The 22,068-nt window shown below is 35.6% G+C and overlaps 1 protein-coding gene across 7 annotated transcripts in view; it reads right to left on the bottom strand.

Annotated features, from left to right (window-relative positions):
* The window catches only part of ATP2C1 (ATPase secretory pathway Ca2+ transporting 1), a 164,580-nt gene that overhangs the window by 6,636 nt on the left and 135,876 nt on the right, over positions 1 to 22,068 (bottom strand). For 6 of the 7 annotated variants that reach the window (XM_055321421.1, XM_055321422.1, XM_055321428.1 and 3 more), the window contains 8 exons: positions 18,096 to 18,146; positions 17,024 to 17,190; positions 15,568 to 15,636; positions 14,720 to 14,836; positions 13,750 to 13,897; positions 12,956 to 13,051; positions 11,682 to 11,823; positions 9,661 to 9,785 (listed from right to left, as the gene is read on the bottom strand). In XM_055321421.1, the coding sequence (XP_055177396.1) occupies positions 9,661 to 9,785; positions 11,682 to 11,823; positions 12,956 to 13,051; positions 13,750 to 13,897; positions 14,720 to 14,836; positions 15,568 to 15,636; positions 17,024 to 17,190; positions 18,096 to 18,146 (915 nt within the window). Of the gene's footprint in view, positions 1 to 7,813; positions 9,786 to 11,681; positions 11,824 to 12,955; positions 13,052 to 13,749; positions 13,898 to 14,719; positions 14,837 to 15,567; positions 15,637 to 17,023; positions 17,191 to 18,095; positions 18,147 to 22,068 lie in introns of those variants that run through there. The other variant, XM_055321427.1, reaches the window with a different exon arrangement.

Raw genomic sequence — 22,068 nt, 5'->3', positions numbered from 1 at the left:
TTTATATATTTATGTATATACATATGTGTACGTGTATACACATATGTACATGTATACACACGTATTTTAAATAATCTTCTAATGACTTTGGAGACACTTGGGAGATTTCTGTGTATAATGTATCTCATTGGTCATCAGGATCAGGAAACACCTAGGAATGTTTCAGTTTTTTTAAAAAAAGCTGATCAGAATATATCAACATTGAGTTTTTGATCATTTATGAAAAAATTATGGCATAATGCGAGTTAGCATATAAACTAGGAAAACTCGTCTCTGTGTTTTTAAATATAATTGGTTTTTTGAAGGATTAACTGAGGTGCTGTTTCTTCTTGAAAAACTGCCATGTGTCTATCTGGGCATTACTCTCCCTATATCTTCTTCTGTCTGATTCGTGTGTGTTACACATTATGGGAGAATAAATCAAAGGATGTTGATGGGGATGCCTAGGTGGCTCAGGCTGAGCACCTGGCTCCTGGCTAGGTGTGGCTCAGGGCATGATCCCGTGGTCTCAGGATTGAGTCCCACATCAGGCTCCCTGCCTGGAGCCTGCTTCTCCCTCTGCCTACATCTCTGCCTTTCTCTCTCTTTCATGAATAAATAAAATCTTAAAAAAACAAAAACAAAAACAAAACAAAACAAAGGATGTTGACAGGGAAAACAAAGTCTACTGTCTATTATCTCAATGCTTGCTAACATGGATACAGAATAATAAACTGTATTTCATGATAAAGGAGAGGTTATGTGGATTAATCCACCTGTTGGAAGAACTTGCTGTAATGCGTAAACTCTTTTTTGAGTAAATATTTATCACATCACTCTGAAAAAAAAAATGGAGTTTGTAAATGTGGCATTGAGAATTGCTATGAATTATTGTTAAAATTGCTATGGTGATAACAGCATTTTTATGCCTTCATAAAATACTGGCAGGAACCCTCTGTCTTCAGATTTTCTATTCAGTTGTCATTCATTTCCGTAGGATAAGGTGTAGTTGGAAGTTGGGGAACTTGGGATTCTGTTATGGATATGTTGTTAGATATATCTTTTAGGCACTTAAGTAGAAACATCTGCTGGGCAGCTGGATATGCCTGAAGCCCAGGTTAAAGCCTTTGAGTGTTGAGATTATAAAGTGTTTTCCTCTTCTTCTATTTATTTATTTTTAAAGATTTGAGAGTGCATGAGTGTAAGCGAGCCGGCATAAGTGGGGGGAAAAGGGGCAGAGGGAGAGGAACAAGCAGACTCCCCGCTGAGGTTCAATCCCAGGACCCTGGGATCATGATCTGAGCCCAAGACAGATACTTACCTGACCAAGCCGCCCAGGTGCCCCCCTTTGTCTTCTATTTAAAAACATCTCCAATGAGGGCAGTCCCAGTGGCTCAGCAGTTTAGCACCGTCTTCAGCCCAGGGCCTGATCCTGAAGAGCCGGGATCAAGTCCCACATCAGGCTCCCTACAGGAAGCCTGCTTCTCCCTCTGCCTATGTCTCTGCCTCTCTGTGTCTCTCATGAATAAATAAAATCTTAAAAAAAAAAATCTCCAATGAGTATGTTTTACTATTTTATGACCAGAGAGAGGTAAGAGTTGATGATGCCTCTAGAAAGGATGACATCAAGAGAGCAAGCTTCTGATGTTCCCTTGTCTTGTCCCAAGAAAGTATGGAAAATAAGAGGTAAAAATGGTGGGTTGAGAAGGCCCTTGTTGTTGATATCTGAGAATGGTGATATCCATAAGCCCCAGTTTCAAATCACAAAGTACTGTAGTCCTTCAAGCTCTCATATGTACGTGAACAGTCGTTTTTTTAAGATTTCATTTGTTTGTTTACTTACTTGAGACAGAGAAAGAGCCTGCCTGGAGTGACGGGCAGAAGAGAATGAAGAGATAAAGAATGTCTCAAGCAGACTCTGCACTGAGCGTGGAGCCTGACACGGGGCTCAATCTTATGACCCTGATAACAACCTGAGCCAAAATCAAGAGTGGACGCTCAACCGAGCCACATGGGCACCCCACTAACTTTTTTAAAAGACAAACTAAAGAAACCGACCCTATTATAATAATTATAATTTATGGGCAGCCTGGGTGGCTCAGCGGTTTAGCACCTGCCTTCAGCCCAGGGCCTGATCCTGGAGTCCCAGGATTGAGTCCCGTGTCGGGCTCCCTGCATGGAGCCTGCTTCTCCCTCTGCCTGTGTCTCTGCCTCTCTCTCTTTCTCTGTTTCTCATGAATAAATGAATAAATAAAATATTAAATATAATAATAATTATAATTTCATAAAGTTGTAAGTCTGACAGCCAAGGGTGGTTTGTCAGAGGAATCCACTGAGAAATATTATTGCAATTTTACCTTAGAAGTATAATAAATACTATGCAAATATATTCTGGTTTGGAACATTACGTTCTGAGAAAATACAAGAGTGCATTTTGCCTTAAGATTCTGCTGATAGGATATTCTGGTTTGTACTATTACTAAACTTTGTCTTCCCTAAACAGAATAACATAAACAAGCCTACTCAAATTAAGCTTGTTTCTGTGTTTGTGTTAGGAAGAAACAGCCAATGAGAGAGAGCCCTCATTTCTCTTCTATGTATGATAAGGAGCATAACTCAGATGGGAAAGCAGATCAGAACACTCTACCCATTCATTATAAAAACAAGAAGCCTTGGTGATAAGGTGGAACCAATAACAACTGGCATGTCCTCCCTGTTGATGATAATGTTCTGGGAACAGACTAAGACTCTGACTTCCTCTATATAGGAGCCTTGGGCAGAGACTTAGAGCTGAGTCACTGACATTAAATCTGGTATCAAGTTCATCCATCCCAGAGATAACATCCTGTTGGGACACTGGAAGGTAGAGAAAATTGATGCCACTTCCTGTCTAGTCTACTGAATGCAGTGGATGGGCCTATTTTCCTCTTTTTGAGTATCTATAGGAATAGGCAACCTTTTTCTGTAAAAGGCCAGAAAGTAAATACTTTAGGTTTAGTGAGCCATATGGTCTCTGTTACAACTACTCACTTCTGTTGTGGCATGAAGCAGTGATAAATAATACATAAATGAATGTACATAACTGTGTTCTAATACAACTTTATTTACAAATCCAGCAGCAGACTGATTTACTTTGTCAATCCCCAAATTAAATCAACAGCCCATGTAGGGAAGTATTAAAATGTTTCCCTAATTTGCAACACATCTAACTAAATCATGTGCCATCCAGACCTACTCCATAAATACAGTCATAAATACTAATGCAATCCTATTATATAACCATATTGAATATGAGAAACATGAAAACATAATTCATTTGTAACTCCCTAAAACTGATTTATTAATGCTTAAATATAAAGTTTTTCATGTCTTTCCTATCAAGCAAATAATTTTTACAATCATCTATTTGGATGGGGCCTGCTATAAATGGGCTCCAAGGATAATATTTTGAAAGACCTGGGCAGCCCCGGTGGCACAGCGGTTTAGCGCCGCCTGCAGCCCAGGGTGTGATCCTGGGGGCCCGGGATCAAGTCCCGCATCGGGTTCCCTGCGTGGAGCCTGCTTCTGCCTCTGCCTGTGTCTCTGTGTCTCTATGAATAAATAAATAAATAAAAATCTTTAAAAATATATATATTTTGAAAGACCTGCCTAATAAATTTTTTCGTATCATGCTATTAAGATGCAGATGTGATGAAGAAAAGCATGTTTTCAAGGCATTTTAGTATTTTCTTTATGACCATAAGATGGCACCAAATTGTTATTCAACTAACAAGCACTTTAGCATAAGAAAGGCCTTAATAAAAAATTGTTTTTAATATAATTGAGTGGATTAGTATCTAAAAAAAGAGAGAGAGAGTTGTATTAAAAAACACATTTTGTTTAGAGTTTAAAAGCTCAGAATCCAAAATGGATCTCCAGGTTCATGAAGAACCATTTGTCCAATTTCTGGCACGATGTGCTTTGTTAAGACAGACTATGAGGAATGGATTCTACTTAGAGGGTTACTAAGTAAAACAATGCAATTATTGCTGAAGAAATAATGGTGACAGGACAACCCTGATTTAGATATGAAATGCCGTTCTGCCATGCCTAACAGTCATGGGACCAGCAGAGAAATGTGGGGCTTTGCCCAGAATATGTCAGTTTGGTTACACTTTAAACAAAAAGGGAAAGAAATGGCAAAGTCAGGCATGTACAGTAATCTATCTGCATATGAAACAATGTCTACCTGGGGTAGCTATACCAATGCAGGCAGTTACCACACTCACAATAGCAGGTTTAGGTTAGAAAAGAATTTATAAAGATCAAAACTAATGGTTACTCAAAGTTCCTCCACAAACTTCACCACTTAAATCTATTTTGAACGAAAGGAAACAATTATATCAAATTTCTATCTAGATTTATCAATGCGGTGGCTTGAACTTAAATTTTAATGCTTTCTAAAATAAAATTGCACAACTTAATGCCCAAACTTGTGGATGGATTTATTCTTCATGGTATTTACAAGAAACTGTAACACACACACACACACACACACACACACACACACACACACACACACCTTTACAGTAATCTGGAAAGGCCACGCTGATTGGCTCTTCAGCTGGGTGTTGAAGAACAGGTAAAAATTCTAATTCTCAAAACTGAGGCAGAGGAAAACCGTTTTAAGTTGAAGGAATACTATCCAAAAAGACTTCTAAGTGGATTGTGTTAGAACACTGTGCGGGATATGAGGCTAGAAAGATCCAAGGAAGAATTACGACTAAAATGGAAAAGAAAAAGCAAAACTGCTTTCTATTCTCCTGCCATAAATCTCTCAAGGCAAGCAGCTGCTTTCTAGCGTTAATGTCATTCACTGAGTCCATTTCCACACCCAGCAAACTTCAGTCTAAGCTACCCAGTTCTTTGCTTATTTTCTCTCACCTCTTAAGAAAGTGCCTTACTGCAAATATAAAAAAGATGTGCTCCCAATATTCAGATCAGTGTCTTCCAGTCAGTAATCTTAACAGATTCATCCTGAAAGCTCTGTAACAGAGGAAGCTGAAATCTTACCTTTTCCCCTTGCATTCTGAATGTTTGCTGAACTTTACATTATTATACTAAAAAAACTACTTTCAAAAACTTTCATTCTGTCAAAGCCAAGTTTCCATTCATTTATTGCTTTATTTTTAGCAAAAGGATAATGCCTGTAACAAGAAATTATTTTCCTGCATTATACTTTGTCAGCCATGGCTTTAAGTCATATTGTGCTAAAACCTCATCTAACATGTCCACTGGGAAATCTCAAGGATACCACAGATTTCCATTTCAAATTGACCTGTGTCACATTAAAGGCTGCTCAGCTTCAGTAATTCTCCCAACAGCTCTATTATCTAAGCCAGAAAGCCCAAAACAGGTATTTTCCACATTTTTCTTTTCTCCCACCTGGTCACGTCAATACTATCTCCTAGAAGACAGAAACGCCATGCCTTTCTTTCCATACTGACTACCACAGCTCAATTAGTCCCTCTACCACTTAAGCTTTTACAATTCTCTTCATCAGTCTCCCTATTTTGTCTTTACAATCCACCCTCCAGGCTTCCAAGATAAAAATCCAAACTCACATCACACTCCTAAAATCTTCCAGCATGCTACCACTCAAATGTCTTTACCCTTCACCACTAGGCTCCTGACTATCTGTCCAACCCTTCACATTATATACTTCCTCCCGTAACTGTTTCAAACTCCTTGAGGTTTTCATTTGTTCCTTCCAGCTCTCCACCAACACCTCTATAAAGGCTGTGTAATTGATTGCAATATTCTGCTGCTTCTAGGCTGAAGATTTCTAACTTAAGGTTCAGTTTCAGATGCTACTAGTTCTAGGAAATTTCTCTGACAACCCCTTCCCATGAAGTTGTTTCTCTACTTTGACTACTGTAATTTTTGGGGCAGCATTTACCACTGTGCCCAATATATATCATATTGGTCTCCAGGTTAAGACTCCAGGGTTATACAGGACATATACTTATGTAAGTATAACTACTTACTTATATAAGTATATGTCCTGTATAAAAGAGATCAGAAAGATTACCAATAAGAAAGATATACCTTTTATGGGTATAAAAGGTAAAAAATGTGTTTTAGCATTCTGAGTGTGGTTACTGCTATTACATAAAGCCTGTATATCCTGAAGGGGGGAGGTTTTTTAAGTTGTCTAGTTTCACTTTGTTTCATCTCTGGATGACACTCCCCAAAGGCAAAATATTACCTCTTATTTCTTTATAAATCTAAACCCTACAACAATATTTGCAGTCTATTTTATCTACATTAATATCAAGGACTGGTTAACCATTATCCATTATCAATAATAACCAACTCTGAAAACCAGAAATGAAAATAAGGTTGTTTAACAAGAGTTAATAGTCATATCAAATTCTAAGTTCAAGGAAATCTAATTATGAGGATAATCTGCTTGTCCAGTCACATACCAGTAAGAATTAATATTTAACCACACCATGTCTTAATACGCAAATAAGTTGTTTGGACTGTAACTTAGTCTAAAAAGGCATTTCAAAGAAATACCAATGTCAAGGGAAACGTCCAGTAAAATGTGTGGTGGGGGAATCCCTGGGTGGCGCAGCGGTTTAGTGCCTGCCTTTGGCCCAGGGCGTGATCCTGGAGACCCAGGATCGAATCCCATGTCGGGCTCCCAATGCATGGAGCCTGCTTCTCCCTCTGCCTATGTCTCTGCCTCTCTCTCTCTGTGTGACTATCATAAAAAAAAAAAAAAAGTGTGGTGGATTCATCTTAATGTATACGTATTTTCAAAATAATGTGCAAAGACCACTACTAACTTCCACGAAATAGCTTATTAACAGTTATATTCCTTGCTAACTCTGTTCATGAGCTCTTGAAGGGCAGGAATGCCACCACCATTTTATTCTTAGCAAACTCCAGGTACTAAGTAATAGTTTACTGAAATAACAATTTATCCATCCAAGTTTTTGCTTAAATCATATGTGGAAGTAAAATGCAAATGAACTGCCAAGTGACAAAGAAAGCAAGGTAAAGTTAATTAAGGTTCTTGGGTATGATATTGTTTGCCACCAATTCTTTTCACTGAGAAACTATTTTAAGAATGGCCAATATTCACTTTACTTATGTCCTGTATAAAAGAGATCAGAAAAATTACCAATGAAAAAGATATACCTTTTATGGGTATAAAAGGTAAAAAATGTGTTTTAGCATTCTGAGTGTGGTTACTGCTATTACATAAAGCCTGTATATCCTGAAGGGGGAGGTTTTTTAGGTTGTCTAGTTTTACATTGTTTCATCTCTGGATTGTGCTATCCCCAGCACAAATGTGAGAGAACATGCTGAGCCTTGTTTCTTTGCAACTAGGAATTATCTACCAAGGTAAATTATTTCAAATTCCTTTCTTTTCTTCCCAGATGTTGAATTACTTTGGGACCAAATAACTTCAAAAGGTAGTCTAACAGCAAATAATCAAATAAGTTAGTATTTTAATTAAGGACTCTAGCAAGTCCTAGGGCTAGGAAAAGGGTTAAAAATTTAAAATTCAGATACTAGCATGTTTAAATTATAATAATTTGGATGATATACTATGGAAGATATATATACAAATAATCTAATTTGTTGTTACATTACAGAAAATTGAAACCTGGATGTAGTATATCTGTATTGTACATTTCACTTTTTAAATCACAGATTCTATGCATTATGAATACTGCCTAGTTTCTGTATCTTCTACATCCATAAAATTTTAATGTCAACAGTCCCGACTGGAAGGTAATTAACTTATGAAAAGAAATCATTTTTTTCTTTTGGTTCAAAATCAAATGAAAGGATAGGCACATTTATTTCATACGAGTCATACTCTAAACCTAAAATGGAAAGCAAAAGATTGATATGCACTTAATAACATTTCAAGTCTTTGTAACAGAGGAAAAAATCATACAAAATTTAGGTATGAGACATCACGTCATTAAAGATAAAGTTGACTAGATAACGGTTTCTATGTTCTATCTAATGAGAAAAATGTACATTTGACTATTGAATCTTGAAGGGTAAAGTAGAATAAATTTCAGACATCTCAACTCCTTATACTCAACTGTTTCAATTACAAGGACTCAAAAAATAGGTATTTTTCCTATCATTAATAACAATATTTCAGTGCTAACACTGGCAGGTTAATATCGGTGATAAAAACTAGAGAGTGGTTTATCCTGACAGTTTAAAAAATGGAGAGTAATTATAAAATACAAAACTCAAAAATTTCAAGAAGAAGTAAACATTTAAGAATTTGAAACCCATTTCTGTTTCAAAGAGAAGTATTTAACAGGAAAATGGACTTCTAATTTTGAATTTCTGGCCCAAATTTGCCAGAACAAACAAAAAATAAATTATCTACACCTCACCAAGCTATTATAAAAACTGATGGCATTATATGAGTAAATCCAACTATTTCTCTAGCATGCTCAATGAATCAAAAGAAAAGCAGAGAACAAATAACAGAAGTCCAAGAAGGAACAGGCTCAGGACAGTGCTGCAACCTAAGCCAAAGAAGCTGCAGATACTCAAAGAGCAAGGCCAGTGCAGAGTCTTCCATGTATACCCTGGTTCATAAGCCATCTATTTGAGTTTGGGGCGTTTTTATTCTTTAAGTATAGCATTCTATACCTCCTAAGAAAGATGCTTAAAAATATACATAGAAAGACATTAAGAAAAATAAAATTCAATTATTCAGGTGAGGTACTTGGATTTATATTTAGGGGATGACAAAATGATACTTGACAAAATGTATATTTATATTTAACTCAAAAAAGAGGCATTAACATGTTCATATAATCTGTTATATAAATTTTAGCCCAATCACTCTTAAATACTTTTCATTCTATGACTATGTGTTAATTACAAAAAGGCTACTCTACCTAGAATGCCACTTGATAACCCTGTATTAATATTGTTAGACCAAAGACTCATAACTTAAAAAAAAAAAAAAAAAGGAACCATTTGCACTTACTAAGAAAAGCAAACATTTACTTCAAATTGCAGTATAGGCTTTTCAATCACAAAAAGAAAGAAAAGAACAGTGATCTGACAGTGGTCACATCCTGTGCAAAAAAACTTGATACAAAAACAGTAACACAAGGTGTCTGAGCTGCTTACATTGCAGGGGAAAAAGGAAATACAGTAGCTGAAATATGGCACTACTGGGAATCAACTTCTAAACCAGTAGAATGCCTTTGAAATGATTAAATTTATTTGTGTATTAGTAAGAAAGCCCCACCACCATAAATAGTACAATATTTAAAAATTAAAAAAATTTAATCTATCTAAGATAGATAGTGTATTTGTCTATAGACCTCTTTAAGTGTAGAAGGTGGTTCATGTTTTGCCTTTTTTTTTTAATTAAATAACTGCCCATATGCTTTATAAAGTTCCACTCAATTGCAAAAGCCAATTTAAATCAAGAAATATGTTATCAAAGTTGCATAATTTCATTTGGGACTGCCAGCAGGTTAAAGTCTCAAATCAAGTCTTTAACATGACACTCATTTTTAGTCAATGAAAAGTTAAAAAGTTCTCAAATCTTCATTATCCTCTTGAACTTGCCCTTCTAAATGATCCTCAGACTGCAATTCCTAGTTTGCAAATAAAAGAATGCAATATGCATCATACTTCAAGAAAAGACGACGACGTCGAACTAACATGCTTCTGGATCTTTTCCCTGCTCCTCTCAACCTTCTTTATAATTTCTGCTACTACACATACTGAAGAGGTAAGACCCACAAGAAACAGCAAATCTGCAAGAGAAAATAAGAGATTTCATAGATTTCACTTCATTCATATAATTCTTCATATAATTCTTTGAAACACAGTTGCAAAGCTAATAGCTTACATTTTTCTAGCATTTTAAATATATATATATATATTTTTTAATTTACTCATGAGAAACACATAGAGAGGGGGGCGGGGCAGAGGCACAGGCAGAGGGAGAAGCAGGTTCCATGCAGGGAGCCTGACATGGGACTCGATCCCAGCTCTCCACGATCAGGCCCTGGGCTGAAGGCGGCGCTAAACCGCTGAGCCACCCGGGCTGCCCCTTTTCTAGCATTTTAACCAAGCTTTTAAAATACTTTGTTTCACAACCATTCCAGTAGGTACACAAAATTAGCCTCAGTTTAAAAATGAGTAAAGTTGGGCAGCCCGGGTAGCTTTACAGTTTGGCGCTGCCTTCAGTCCGGGGCCTGATCCTGGAGACCCGGGATCGAGTCCCATGTCGGGCTCCCTGCATGGAGCCTGCTTCTCCCTCTGCCTGTGCCTGTGTCTCTGCCTCTGTGTGTGTGTGTTTGTGTATTCTCATGAATAAATAAAATCTTTAAAAAAATGAGGAAAGTTAGGCTCAAAAATGAATTATGTGAAGTCATATAGCTAGGAAAGGCAGCAGCCAGAAAACTAGAACCTACTTGTTATGACTACTCTCCCTGAACCACAGCTTCATAACCATTAAGTCACGCAAGAGTTGTTTTCTATTTAATAGATTACAGCCTTTTTCATTTTAATTTGATTGAAAAATGCCTATCTAAAGATTACCTAGGAATTTCTATCTATTCCATTTGAGAGCCTAGAAGAACTCATCATTAAAGACCATGTCTTTGGGGCACCTAGGTGGCTCAGTCAGTTAAGTGCTAGACTCTTGGTTTCAGCTCAGATCCTGATCTCATGAGTCATGAGATCGAGCCCCAGTGACGAGCTCTGCGCTCAGCGGGAGTCTGCTTGGATATTATCTCCCTTTGCCCCTTCCCCTACTCATGAGCGCGTGCTCACTCTCTCGCTCTCTCTCTCTCTCTGAAATAAGTAAAACAAATCTTCACAAAACAAAATTAAAAACAAATAAAGATTATATCTTTACAGTACTATACACACTATCTCATTCTTATTCATTGCTTGATAAACTGCAGGTGTCTCCTTAAAACCCCACTTTTTAAAAAGAGGAACAAGTATAAAAATGAATTTAAAAACTGAAATGAAATGATTTCAACTTCAAGGTAAATTGTAACTTACAGCATGCAACAAACACAGTGAGACGGTATAACTTATTTTCATAAATATCCCAATTAACTTAAAAAAACACAAGAATTAAAAGTAGCATTACCACAAAACACATCAGTCCTCACCTTACACAAGATCAATTTTTAAATGTACTGTATCATAATACATTTAATACATACTATGTGAAAGAATAATGTCTGTCTTCCACAGAATATTAATAAAATTTTCTTTTAGGGTCAGGCTGTTATTTTGTAAAATAAGAATGTACAAATTACCAAGTAAAAATACTGAAATATTAGTTTACTGAAATTACAATTTAAAATCTATTTTTTTCTTCATATAAGATTGAAAAGTTATAAACTACAACTACTCTTTAATAAGTTTTCATTTGCTATACTTCAAAAGCAGCAAATACAATCTAACAACTGATAACCAAGAAAAAAATTACCAAAAAAATTAAAGCCTAGAGTTAAGCAAGTGACAACTCCCTAAACTTCTGCAAATGAAAAAACAGAACATTCTTTTTTCAAATCAACTCATTTTTTATCTCACTTTTTAAAAGGAAATTTTTAGTAGAACAAATGCCTTAGAAAATACAATAATTCATCTGAAATATATAAATTATAAAAAGATAACATTTTCTTTACCCAGAATACTTAGGCTCTCGGTCTGAAAAACTTTCTGAAGTGGAGGAAAGTAAATAACTAATAACTGTCCCATGATGGATCCAAGAACTGCGTAGCAAAACATTTTATTACTGCAGAGTCCAATCTCAAATACAGACTTGGTCTGTTGGCAGAGCAAAGAGTTCAATTATTATTCCTTGGTCACTGAAACAGCTTCTTAATTAGCATGATCATCTCCAATTTTTAATAAATTCGATTGAACTCCACAATGGCAGTACCATGAAATCTCTTAATTTTAACTATCATTTTGGAATAAAGATAGAATAAAGGTACAATTTAAAGTAGCTTCTCTTAAGAAAGCTTTCTCTACAAAAGTGATGCTACAATAACAACATCAACAAGAGATCACAGAAAGAAAAGTAACTTCCTTTAACATTCTAAAACATCAAAACTTTATTTGTATGATTATTTTGCTAAATCATTTCTATCTATTAGGGTAAGATAATCTAAAAGCCTTTCTTAAAGAATAGACCTAGTTCTATGTGTACTAAAAATGTAAAACTGCCTTTCATAAAACAAAAAAATGAATACCATAGCTTCTTCAAAACTTAGTCTAAATTAAGAAAGTATTCAGAAAGTTCCAGCATATCAAATGGTAATAGATATAATTGAGGATTTATAAGGTACTCTAGAATTAAAATGAAGAGTCAGGCCTCAAGATGGAACTAGTTTTCAAGAACAATTATGCTCTGAAAAACTACTACTAGGTTCTAGCCCATAGCCCATTATTTTCTATCAAAACACTTTAATCAAGAAAAGGCAATCATATCTTAAGATACAACATGGGAAGAAATGCAAATTTAAAACGTCCTAAGTTCTAACACACTGACAGAAATAATCAAAATACATTAATATGCTCAAAACTGTTCTTGTACTTCTAACAATACTTTCTTCTAATATGAGACTAATACCATCTTAACAGAACCCATGAGGTTTGTCCAATACTCTCAGATAATATTAGCTTGAACCTATCTTAAGGCTACAGATAATAAGAGAATGCAAAGAAGAAAGACCAGGCAATGAGACCTGTGGTTTACTTGGATCTTCTGGTCAAACGTTAAGTCTATCTGCTCAGATGCCCTATCCCTATTATGACACGTTTGTAGGTACATGTTCATAGGAAAGGCTATATCTGGGGCTATATTCTGTGGCAACAAAATCAAGCAAAGCTAAAACCCCATAATCCTTGCCTACCCTACCAGTTGAATTAGTCAGCTAAGATCACCTAAGCTTACCTGGGATCTGGAACTTAGTGCATTGAACATATCAAAAAACACAAAGCATGTGAAGGTCATTGTCGTGTCTCGAGGTGTTATCACATTGTCTCGTAGCTGTCAAGAGGAAAAAATGGTTGTCAGTGGCTGAATTTAATGAAGAAATACTGCATGCTTGTAAAAGATTATTTTTTTCTTAGCTTTAGAATAAAATAACTTTAGTCTAAGATATAAAACATATAAGCTACCTAAATATATATGCCATTTAAGTATGACATTTAAGTAAATCATTAAAGAATAGTTGTAATCTAAATAAAGTAAAAAGTCTTTTACAAACCATATATTGTACATTGAAACAATTTTCTGATGAAATAAAGTAGCAATAGATTCAGATTTTCTAATTTCTCCCCAAATATTTTTTAAAGATTTTATTTATTTTTTCATGAGAGACACAGAGAGAGAGGCAGAGACATAGGCAGAGCAAGAAGAAGACTCCTTGTGGGGAGCCCGATTCGAGACTCAACCTGAGCCAAAGGCAGACGCTCGACCACTGAGCCACCCAGGTGCCCCTCCCCAAATATTAATAGACTCATTTTTTTATTTTACTGTTATGTCTTTGCAGATTTAAACTATTCTAATAAATCAATCAGCAATTTTATTAATAATAAAGACTGAAACCCAACTATTTTTAATGTCTTTGTTATCTTTTCCAAAGAGCTCTCCTAAATTCCCAGGTCTCTGTGTAACACACCAAAATAACTGAGGCCTGTCATACAGAACGCATGCTATTAAGACAGCTTATCCAGTGAGTATACCTCCCGCCAGAAGACAAACAAAGTCCCACAAACAATGATTATTGATGAAACAAGTATTTTAAGTATCAGATTTCTGGTCAAAATGCTGTCCTTCCAGTTGCGTGGAGGTTTACGAATGACATCTTTATCCACTGGCTCTACTCCAAGGCTTCAAAACAAATAGAAAAGTGAATTACTTTAAAGTTTTACGGTTTGGATTTAGCACTTTTACGACCTCATTAACCTCAATTATCCAGGAAATTAAATGTTTTCTTATGGAAACAAAATGTTGAATCGTAAAGAAAAGCTTGGCTATAATTACTCAAAAATAACCAGGGATTGTATCACTCTTCTCTCTTTTACTTCTATTTGGCATAGTTTGATGGGGGATCGAGGGTCAAATTTCAAAAAATTGTCCAATTTCATTTACATATAAGTTTGCTTATTTCAAATATGGCCTTAAATATTAACCTACTGAGTAAACTGTGAAATACCTTTCATGCAAGGAGGTTTTGACTAGGATGATTTATTACGATGGCCATCTACACATATCACTCCATGACTTTTTCTGCTGGAAAGCAACATCTCTAGCCCATCTAAATGCTTAGATCCTTTAATACTTTTCCAAAGTCTCTAAAATTGACAACAGAACCCACTAAACACTAAACTCGGGATTTCTCCATTACATCCCGTTCTTGGAGACAAAAGCTTATTTCCTAAGGACAGGGACTGCACCTATTCCCTGGTCTGTTCTTAACTTAAGAAAGGGCATCCAACATAATGCAAAAGCTCAGATCCATGACACATGAACAACACTCAAAGAGAGTAAATGATATAAGCGCACATCATACAATTTATAACAAACATGTTGCTGCATGAATAGATTTCTAATGCTGTCCATGAATGAAATTTTAAAACTTAATCATCAAGATACCACACCTTCTTTGTTTTTCTTCTAATACATGCATAAAAAAAAAAACAAAACTCTTACCTCTGAGCAGGAGGTCCATCCATAATTATATTGATCCACAAAATTTGCATGGCATTGAGAGGATTAGGAAAGTTCATTAATGTAGCCAATGAGATTAAAGTTAATGCTGCTATACTCCTGTTGGAAAAAAAGAGTCATTTAAAAAAATCTGTCAGCATAGTATAATTCTTACTACTTTAATAATACCACTTCTTCAGTATTTGAAAACTCATTTTACTACCGTGCTTTTAAAGGAAGTCCGTATTTCTGAGTATCCTATGCTTTGTGTGAATATTTTGAAGCCAAAGGTTAATAAAACCTTATAACTACAGCATTTAAATAAAGGATTTCAAGATGTTTAGATAACAGAGGAAGATTTTAAAAATTAAGTTCGAAAAAAAAAATTAAGTTCGAATAGCTGTTACTACATAATAGTTAATAGTTTCAACAATATTTTGGCAACTGTTTTTTGACTCCAGAAAAGCCCTTCTACTTTTGGAAAAAGATACTAAGGAAACCCATGACACTCCTTCCTTAGTTACTTCTGGAGCTAGTAAATAAACCACAAATGTTTACATACTTTGATGATGATAAAGACATCATGTTTTTATCATGCCATTTTTAATTTTAGGATAGAATTAATTTTCATTTTGGAAAATTTACATATGAACAACACTCAGAAGTAGAGCCCAGAGGCTTCTAAGCATTCTGCTTGAATTTTATTTCTCATATAATTTATCTATAAGATCCATGGTGATAAACTCCTTACAAACTTACGTGCTCCACTGGGTGTTATTCTGTATGTTGGTAAATTGAACACCAATAAAAATTAATTTATAAAAAAAAAAAAAGTCAAAAAACAAACTTACGTGCTCAGTTGGAATCTAACAAAATTTTTAATGTTATTATAAATCCCTTTACCCTCTTCAATTGCAGACCTGAAATTCAAAAAAAAAATTAAATGAGACATATTACCACACAAAAATAAAGATTTATCTATCTTACTAACATTCCAGAACTAATTCTGAAAACAAATTTCCAATTGATATACACATATGTCACTAAAATAATCTATTAATTTTCTTCACATGAATAAGACTAGAAAAAAAATACAGGAACATTATTCTGGTAAGGAATGAAAGTCCAGCTTGGGAAGCTCTACCTGAATTAATTTAATTACACAATATTAAAATTCTTATTCTTAAAGATATTTCAACATTAAAATCATACATTCTTTCTACACAAGAGACTATACTACACATTTATAATACTAAAATAGTGATCTTTACCTCTCCAATTTTCTTTTTCTTAAAGGTACAATATGCATGCATGGTAAGGGATTAAACTAATGTATGTCAGGAATTATTGGTAATAAGATATATACGAATTTTAGAATTTAAGCTACCTATTGCTCCTATACAAAATCAGACATGTGCTGTAGCAGAATTATATAGAGAATATAGTTTACAAAGATACTTAAATTCTCATTTGGTTGAATCTAGGAAATTATGTGTTTTTTAAAACAATTTCTCCATTCTTTCAAGATTTTTATATAATTCTAAGAATGGAAAGAAAAAAACCTCTATCCCTGCAAGATTGTGTCAATTCTGAGTTCTGAGCTCCCACATGCTCCACTTTTGGCCACTACAGGTTGATGAAGTATGCCAGGCATATAATTAGCATGAGTCACTGAAATGAGGAAGACTCAGGTTACCTGACAGATGATTATCAGATAACAGATGATTATCAGATATTCAAGTGACTGCCACCTGAACATTGCACAACTGACATGATCAGGTATTACACAAAATCTTAAATCCACTAGAAACCATAGCTGAAGGAGACAAAGTTACTTAAACTTAGTAACTTGTATCACTAACAGTATGGTAAGTGTCCTTATGTCCATAAGGAAATAGGTATGGATGAACTTGATTACTTTTAATACTGATTGTGAGGCCATGCACATGCATATTTCTAATAGCCTGAATTTAACTAGAATAAAGGCCCCATGAAAGTTTACTCCTGTACCACTACACTGATGGCCAGAAAAATGTGACATCTGGCTGGCACTCAGGAAATATTTCCTAAATGAATGACTCTGCCATTTATTATGTCCTTTCTATTCCATACAAATAATTTTCTCAAAAACTATATACTAGGCCATACATAAGATTCATTCATTCTAGTAAAATACAGTTCATCCACTGCTGAATATCCTAATAGACTGAATATCCTAATTCTTTTCCAGTTGAACTCTCTGGAGATGGAGTGCAGAAAAAGATGGGACAAAATTCTCTGATGCACATTCACTGAAATAAAACTTACATTATGGTTTGGAAATCATCATCCACAAGGATCATGTCTGCTGCCTCTTTGCAAACATCTGTGCCAGTCTGACCCATTGCAACTCCAATGTCTGCAGCCTTCAGAGCAACTGCATCATTGACTCCATCTCCTGTCATGGCTACAACCGACCCATTCTTTTGTAGAGACTGGAGTGGGAAGGGAGGATTCTGATAAAAATGTTGCTTCCACAAAGATAAAGGGATCAACAACTCTTCTCTATTTTTTTCACATAATAAAGATTGGAAATAATATGGACCACTGACTTTTCAACAAACTTCAATATATGGAAGTCTTAAGATACAGCTTAGAAAGAGTTGCTATTAATATTCTCATGTGCAAGAGCTATGTCTAAAGTCTAATCTAGAGTTAATTACACAGTGGTACTCAGGGACAATTTTGCCTTGTAGGAAACATTAGGCAATGTCTGAAGATATTTTTTATTATCATGACTTCGGGGTAGGGGTCAGGGACTGCTAAACATCCTATAATGCACAGGACAGCCCCTCACAACAAAGAACCCAGTCCAAAATGTCAAATAGTGTGAAGGTTGAGAAACTCTGAACTAATACAAGGGAGGTCTACGTGATTAAGAATTTAAGCCCTTTAACTAATGGATACTACATCAATTGCTTTGTATATACCTCATTGATTAATATAAATAATGAAATATTTGAAATACTCTTCCCACTCTCCGAACATTTCCTTTTCTTGTTGTATTAAGTTTCTAAGCAATTACTGCTATTTACACTGGGATGATTTGACTATGGACTCCTGTCAGAACATAACGTCTACACTGTTCAACTGTTTAAAGGTTGTGTTGCAGATATTTCACTAACATTTTCTTCTACATCTTCCTTTGCTAACTAAATTAATGCTTCCATTTCAAGCTCAAGAAAACAAAAACAAAAACAAAAAAAACCCACCTTTTTTGTTTCACAGTACTTCCAACTTTAATGCTCTTATCAATATTCCTAAAAATCTAAGTATAATGAAAGACAAGAAGTAGCATTTTGGAGACAGAGATAAAACAATGTGATTCTTAAAGACCCACCTTAATAATTTTCATCTTGTGCCTCGGACTAGCTCTGTAAAACACCGCTACCTGTTAAAATATAGGATACGCTAAAAATCTTCAATGTTAAAAAATATCTGATGCACTTGTAACAATAATTTTTTAAATTATCAGTGTAAATTGTATTTACTTTGTAGAGATCAAGGTTAAGTAATATACCATATGTTTGTTAAGAGACTCATTTCACATGGTCATTTCAAACTTTACCAATGTTATCCGGGGAAATATGTAATCTAAACAAATTATCTAATTTATCCCATGTTTAAGCGCTGAAGAGAAAACAGCCCTATTCTAGAAATGTTTCAGAGATGGATAAAGGAAAAACTCTCTTGCATTTATCTCTTCATCACACTGGCAAACAAAAATGGCCTTTTCCCTTTGTTCTGTCAGGAAAGATAAAGAATAGCTGTTTCTCAATGTCTGTAGAGTCTTTTTGTTGTGGTTTTTTTTTTTTAACAGTGTCAAGTGTCTACTTCTCTTTTGTTCCTGTTAATTCTTTAGATTCTCTTCCACTGTATCTCCAACAGTTTATATGATCTTATCTGTCCAAGCCATGCATTTAATCGCTTTTTCTGATTCCATCTCCTGGGCTACTAATACCCCTTTACTGTGCATCAAAGGCAAGCATCAACAACATCCCCTGTATCCTCCACTTTTCCCCATTGTTTTAACCTCATTTGTCACAAACCAAGGCCATCCCTACAGTCCTCTCAAATAGTACCACTAGGTAAAACTAGACAGGGGTAGGTGTCTTTCATTCTCCCTTCTTTATTCACAAAACTCCAGTTTTGAAAGTCGCATGAGACTATACTTTCTACTAACTGCAGGCATTCACTGCTCTAGGTCGGTCCCCAACGTTTCACAAAATTTTTTTCAGATTTTTTAAACAAATATGACACTGTATTAGTTTGATGTGTACAACAGAGTGATTCGACAATTCTATACATTACATAATGCTCACCCTGATATGTGTAGTTATCAGTCACCATATCACCATTATTATACTACTATTTTCTTTATGCTGTACTTTTCATCCCTGTGACTTATTTAATTAGCTCCTCACTGTCACTTTTCCCAACATTTCCAAGTCATGGTGATTTTAATATCTACATAGTACACCATTCTCTTCCCTACTATACTAGAGGATTAGTTCATACTAAGTTTTCTCTCCTCATACTTTCAATTTATCCCCATCTCCAACCTCAATCTCAACTGACAACCTTGCTTCCCACTTCAGAGGAAACAGAATCAGAAGAAAACTTCCATAATTCCCACCAATACAGTACCTGTATCCAGGCACCATCCCCTCCCTTCTCTTTTATTACAGATGAACTGAATATGCTCCCAGTGTAGGGCAAATATTCTACCTTCTGACCTACTTAAAATCATTGCTCCAGAAATCCTCCTCCTTCTGATATCAAAATCTTTTCCTCACTGTTGCATCTTTACCATCAGTAAATAACATGCTGTGATTTCTTCCATTTAGATAAAACAAAACTAAAACCTTTCCTTCTGACTTCAGCTGCCACCCTTTTCTCCTCTTTATAGCAAAACTCCTCTGTACTTGCAGTCTCCCGTTTCTCTCTTCTCATTCTTTGCTGAATCTATTAAAATTGGGCCGTTGCCTTCACACTGCCCTGAAACTCCTATTCAAGATTACCAAAGACTTCTCACACTGCTAACACTAACGGTCATTCTTCTTCTGACTTAACCTTTCAGCAGCAGCCTAACATAGATGGCAATTCCCTCCTCCTGAAACACTTTTTTCACTTGGCTCCCCTGACTACCCTATATACTCTTCTGGTCTTCCTTCTACCTTTCCGGCTACTCCTCTTCCGTAGGTTCCTCCAGACCTCCCTAGAGTCTGAATGTTAGAATATTCCACAACTTAGTTCTTAAATTTCCCTATGTAAGAGGTCTAAGAATCCCCTACTTTCTCCGTAGGTGATCTCATCCAGCCTTATAGATTTATTTTTATGCATTTTTGTCCCCAGCCTCAATATCTCTTCTAAAATCCAGACCAATGAAATTAATCCAACTACTTTTTCCACTTTTCCTCTTGGAATTCTAAGACTTAAAACTATCACAAACTGAACCCTTGTTATTTCCCAAAATACATGCTCCTTCATATCCTCTGCTAATGATAAATACATCCTCGTAGTCACTCAGACCCTATATTTTGGAAGCCATCCTTGATTCCTCCTTTTCTGTCAGATGCCACAAGTAGTTTAACAGCAAATCTTATTGGCTCCATCCTCAAATAAATCCAGAATTTGACCTCCTTACTCTAAACCCATGGGGCCAATAACTGATTTTCTTATTTATGCCCTTGCTTCCTGTGCAGTTTCTTCTTCACACAGTGACCATAATCAAACTGTTAAAACCCAAGGCAGATTATATCTGTCCTCTGCTCAAAACCTTCCAATGACTTCCTATCTCCCTCAGAATGAATGTCAAAGTTGATTACTACCTACCAAGTCCTCAATGAAGTGCATGCCTCTTCTTCCTCATTTGTCACCCAAACTACACCTATGCCGTCCTCCTCATCGTTCCTGAAACAAACCATGCACACTCACCTCAATGTCTTTACCTTTATGCTCCCTCTGTCTGGAGTGTTCTTTCCTCAGATATTATATGGCCTGCCAGTGAGGCCATTTCTAGTCATGTTATCTAAAAATTTCAATCTACCTCTTCAGTCATTCATCTCTCTCTTCCCTGCTTTTGTTGGTGGTCATTAGCACTTATCTGACATAATGTTATATATATATGTGGTTATCTTAAATTATAAGCTCCATTGAAGGCAGAGATTTTTGCTTCATACCTTCAGTCCTCTATAAATACAAAATGAATTAATCATTGAATGACTCTTAGTACCATCACAGACTGCTCAAAGATTCTCTCCCAATTTTAATAAAGGTCTAAAATAAATGAGGATCATTTTCTTAGGCAAAAGGCTCAATTTACCTGTAATATCACATTTCTACATATGCCTAGGTCTTCTAAGTACCATGAATCACATAATTCATATTTGGAGAACATATTTCCTATAAAAAAATTCAAAAATTTACTCAGACTCTTTAGTGTGTCTTTAAAAAAGACTCAGCTACATACTCATTGAAAGTATCCTACTTAAATGGGATGCCTGGGTGGCTCAGCAGTTAAGTGTCTGCCTTCCTCTCAGGGCATGATCCTGGAGTCCCAGGATCGAGTCCCACATTGGGCTCCCTGCATGAAGCCTGCTTCTCCTTCTGCCTGTGCCTCTGCCTCTATCTCTCTCTGTGTCTCTCATAAATAAATAAAATCTATAAAGAAAAAGGAAGTATACTAGTTATTTTTAAGTGAAAATTCTACATTACTGCAGAAATTAATCATGTAGTACACAGTGAAGTACAAGAGTGTTTAGAAAAGATTGTAGATTTTACAGAATATTTAAGTAAAAGGCTAATTCCAATACTCAGGTTGAACAGAGTAAAATTTTGCCTTTAGGCCACTGCAAATCATTTCAAATCATTCCATTGTAACCACTGTGGGTTATCACTGACAGCGGCAGTGAAGATGTAACTGTTGGACTGAAAGCATATTTCTTTTATAATAAATTACTTGACATGCATCCAATAAACCTACCATTTGATATAAGATTTTAGCATTTCAAAGCTTTGATGGCAACTCAAAAAAAGGAGTAGCAGTTTTCAGACTAAGCAGATCTCAATGCAAAACTGAAAACTCACTTCGTGTTTTGCATGTAGTACACAGTGAAATTTGTTCTTAAAGCACCAGAAGGGCAGGTCAATCTCCTTAGTTGACTAAAAATACTAGATTTAGTGACACAAAATTATGGCCTAAATAAATGAGATTTAAAACAAAACAGGGATCCCTGGGTGGTGCAGCGGTTTGGCGCCTGCCTTTGGCCCAGGGCGCTATCCTGGAGACCCGGGATCGAATCCCACATCGG

Source organism: Nyctereutes procyonoides, unplaced genomic scaffold (assembly GCF_905146905.1).
Source record: "Nyctereutes procyonoides isolate TBG_1078 unplaced genomic scaffold, NYPRO_anot_genome, whole genome shotgun sequence".
Lineage (NCBI taxonomy): Eukaryota > Metazoa > Chordata > Mammalia > Carnivora > Canidae > Nyctereutes > Nyctereutes procyonoides.
This window is presented reverse-complemented; position numbering and strand designations above follow the sequence as displayed.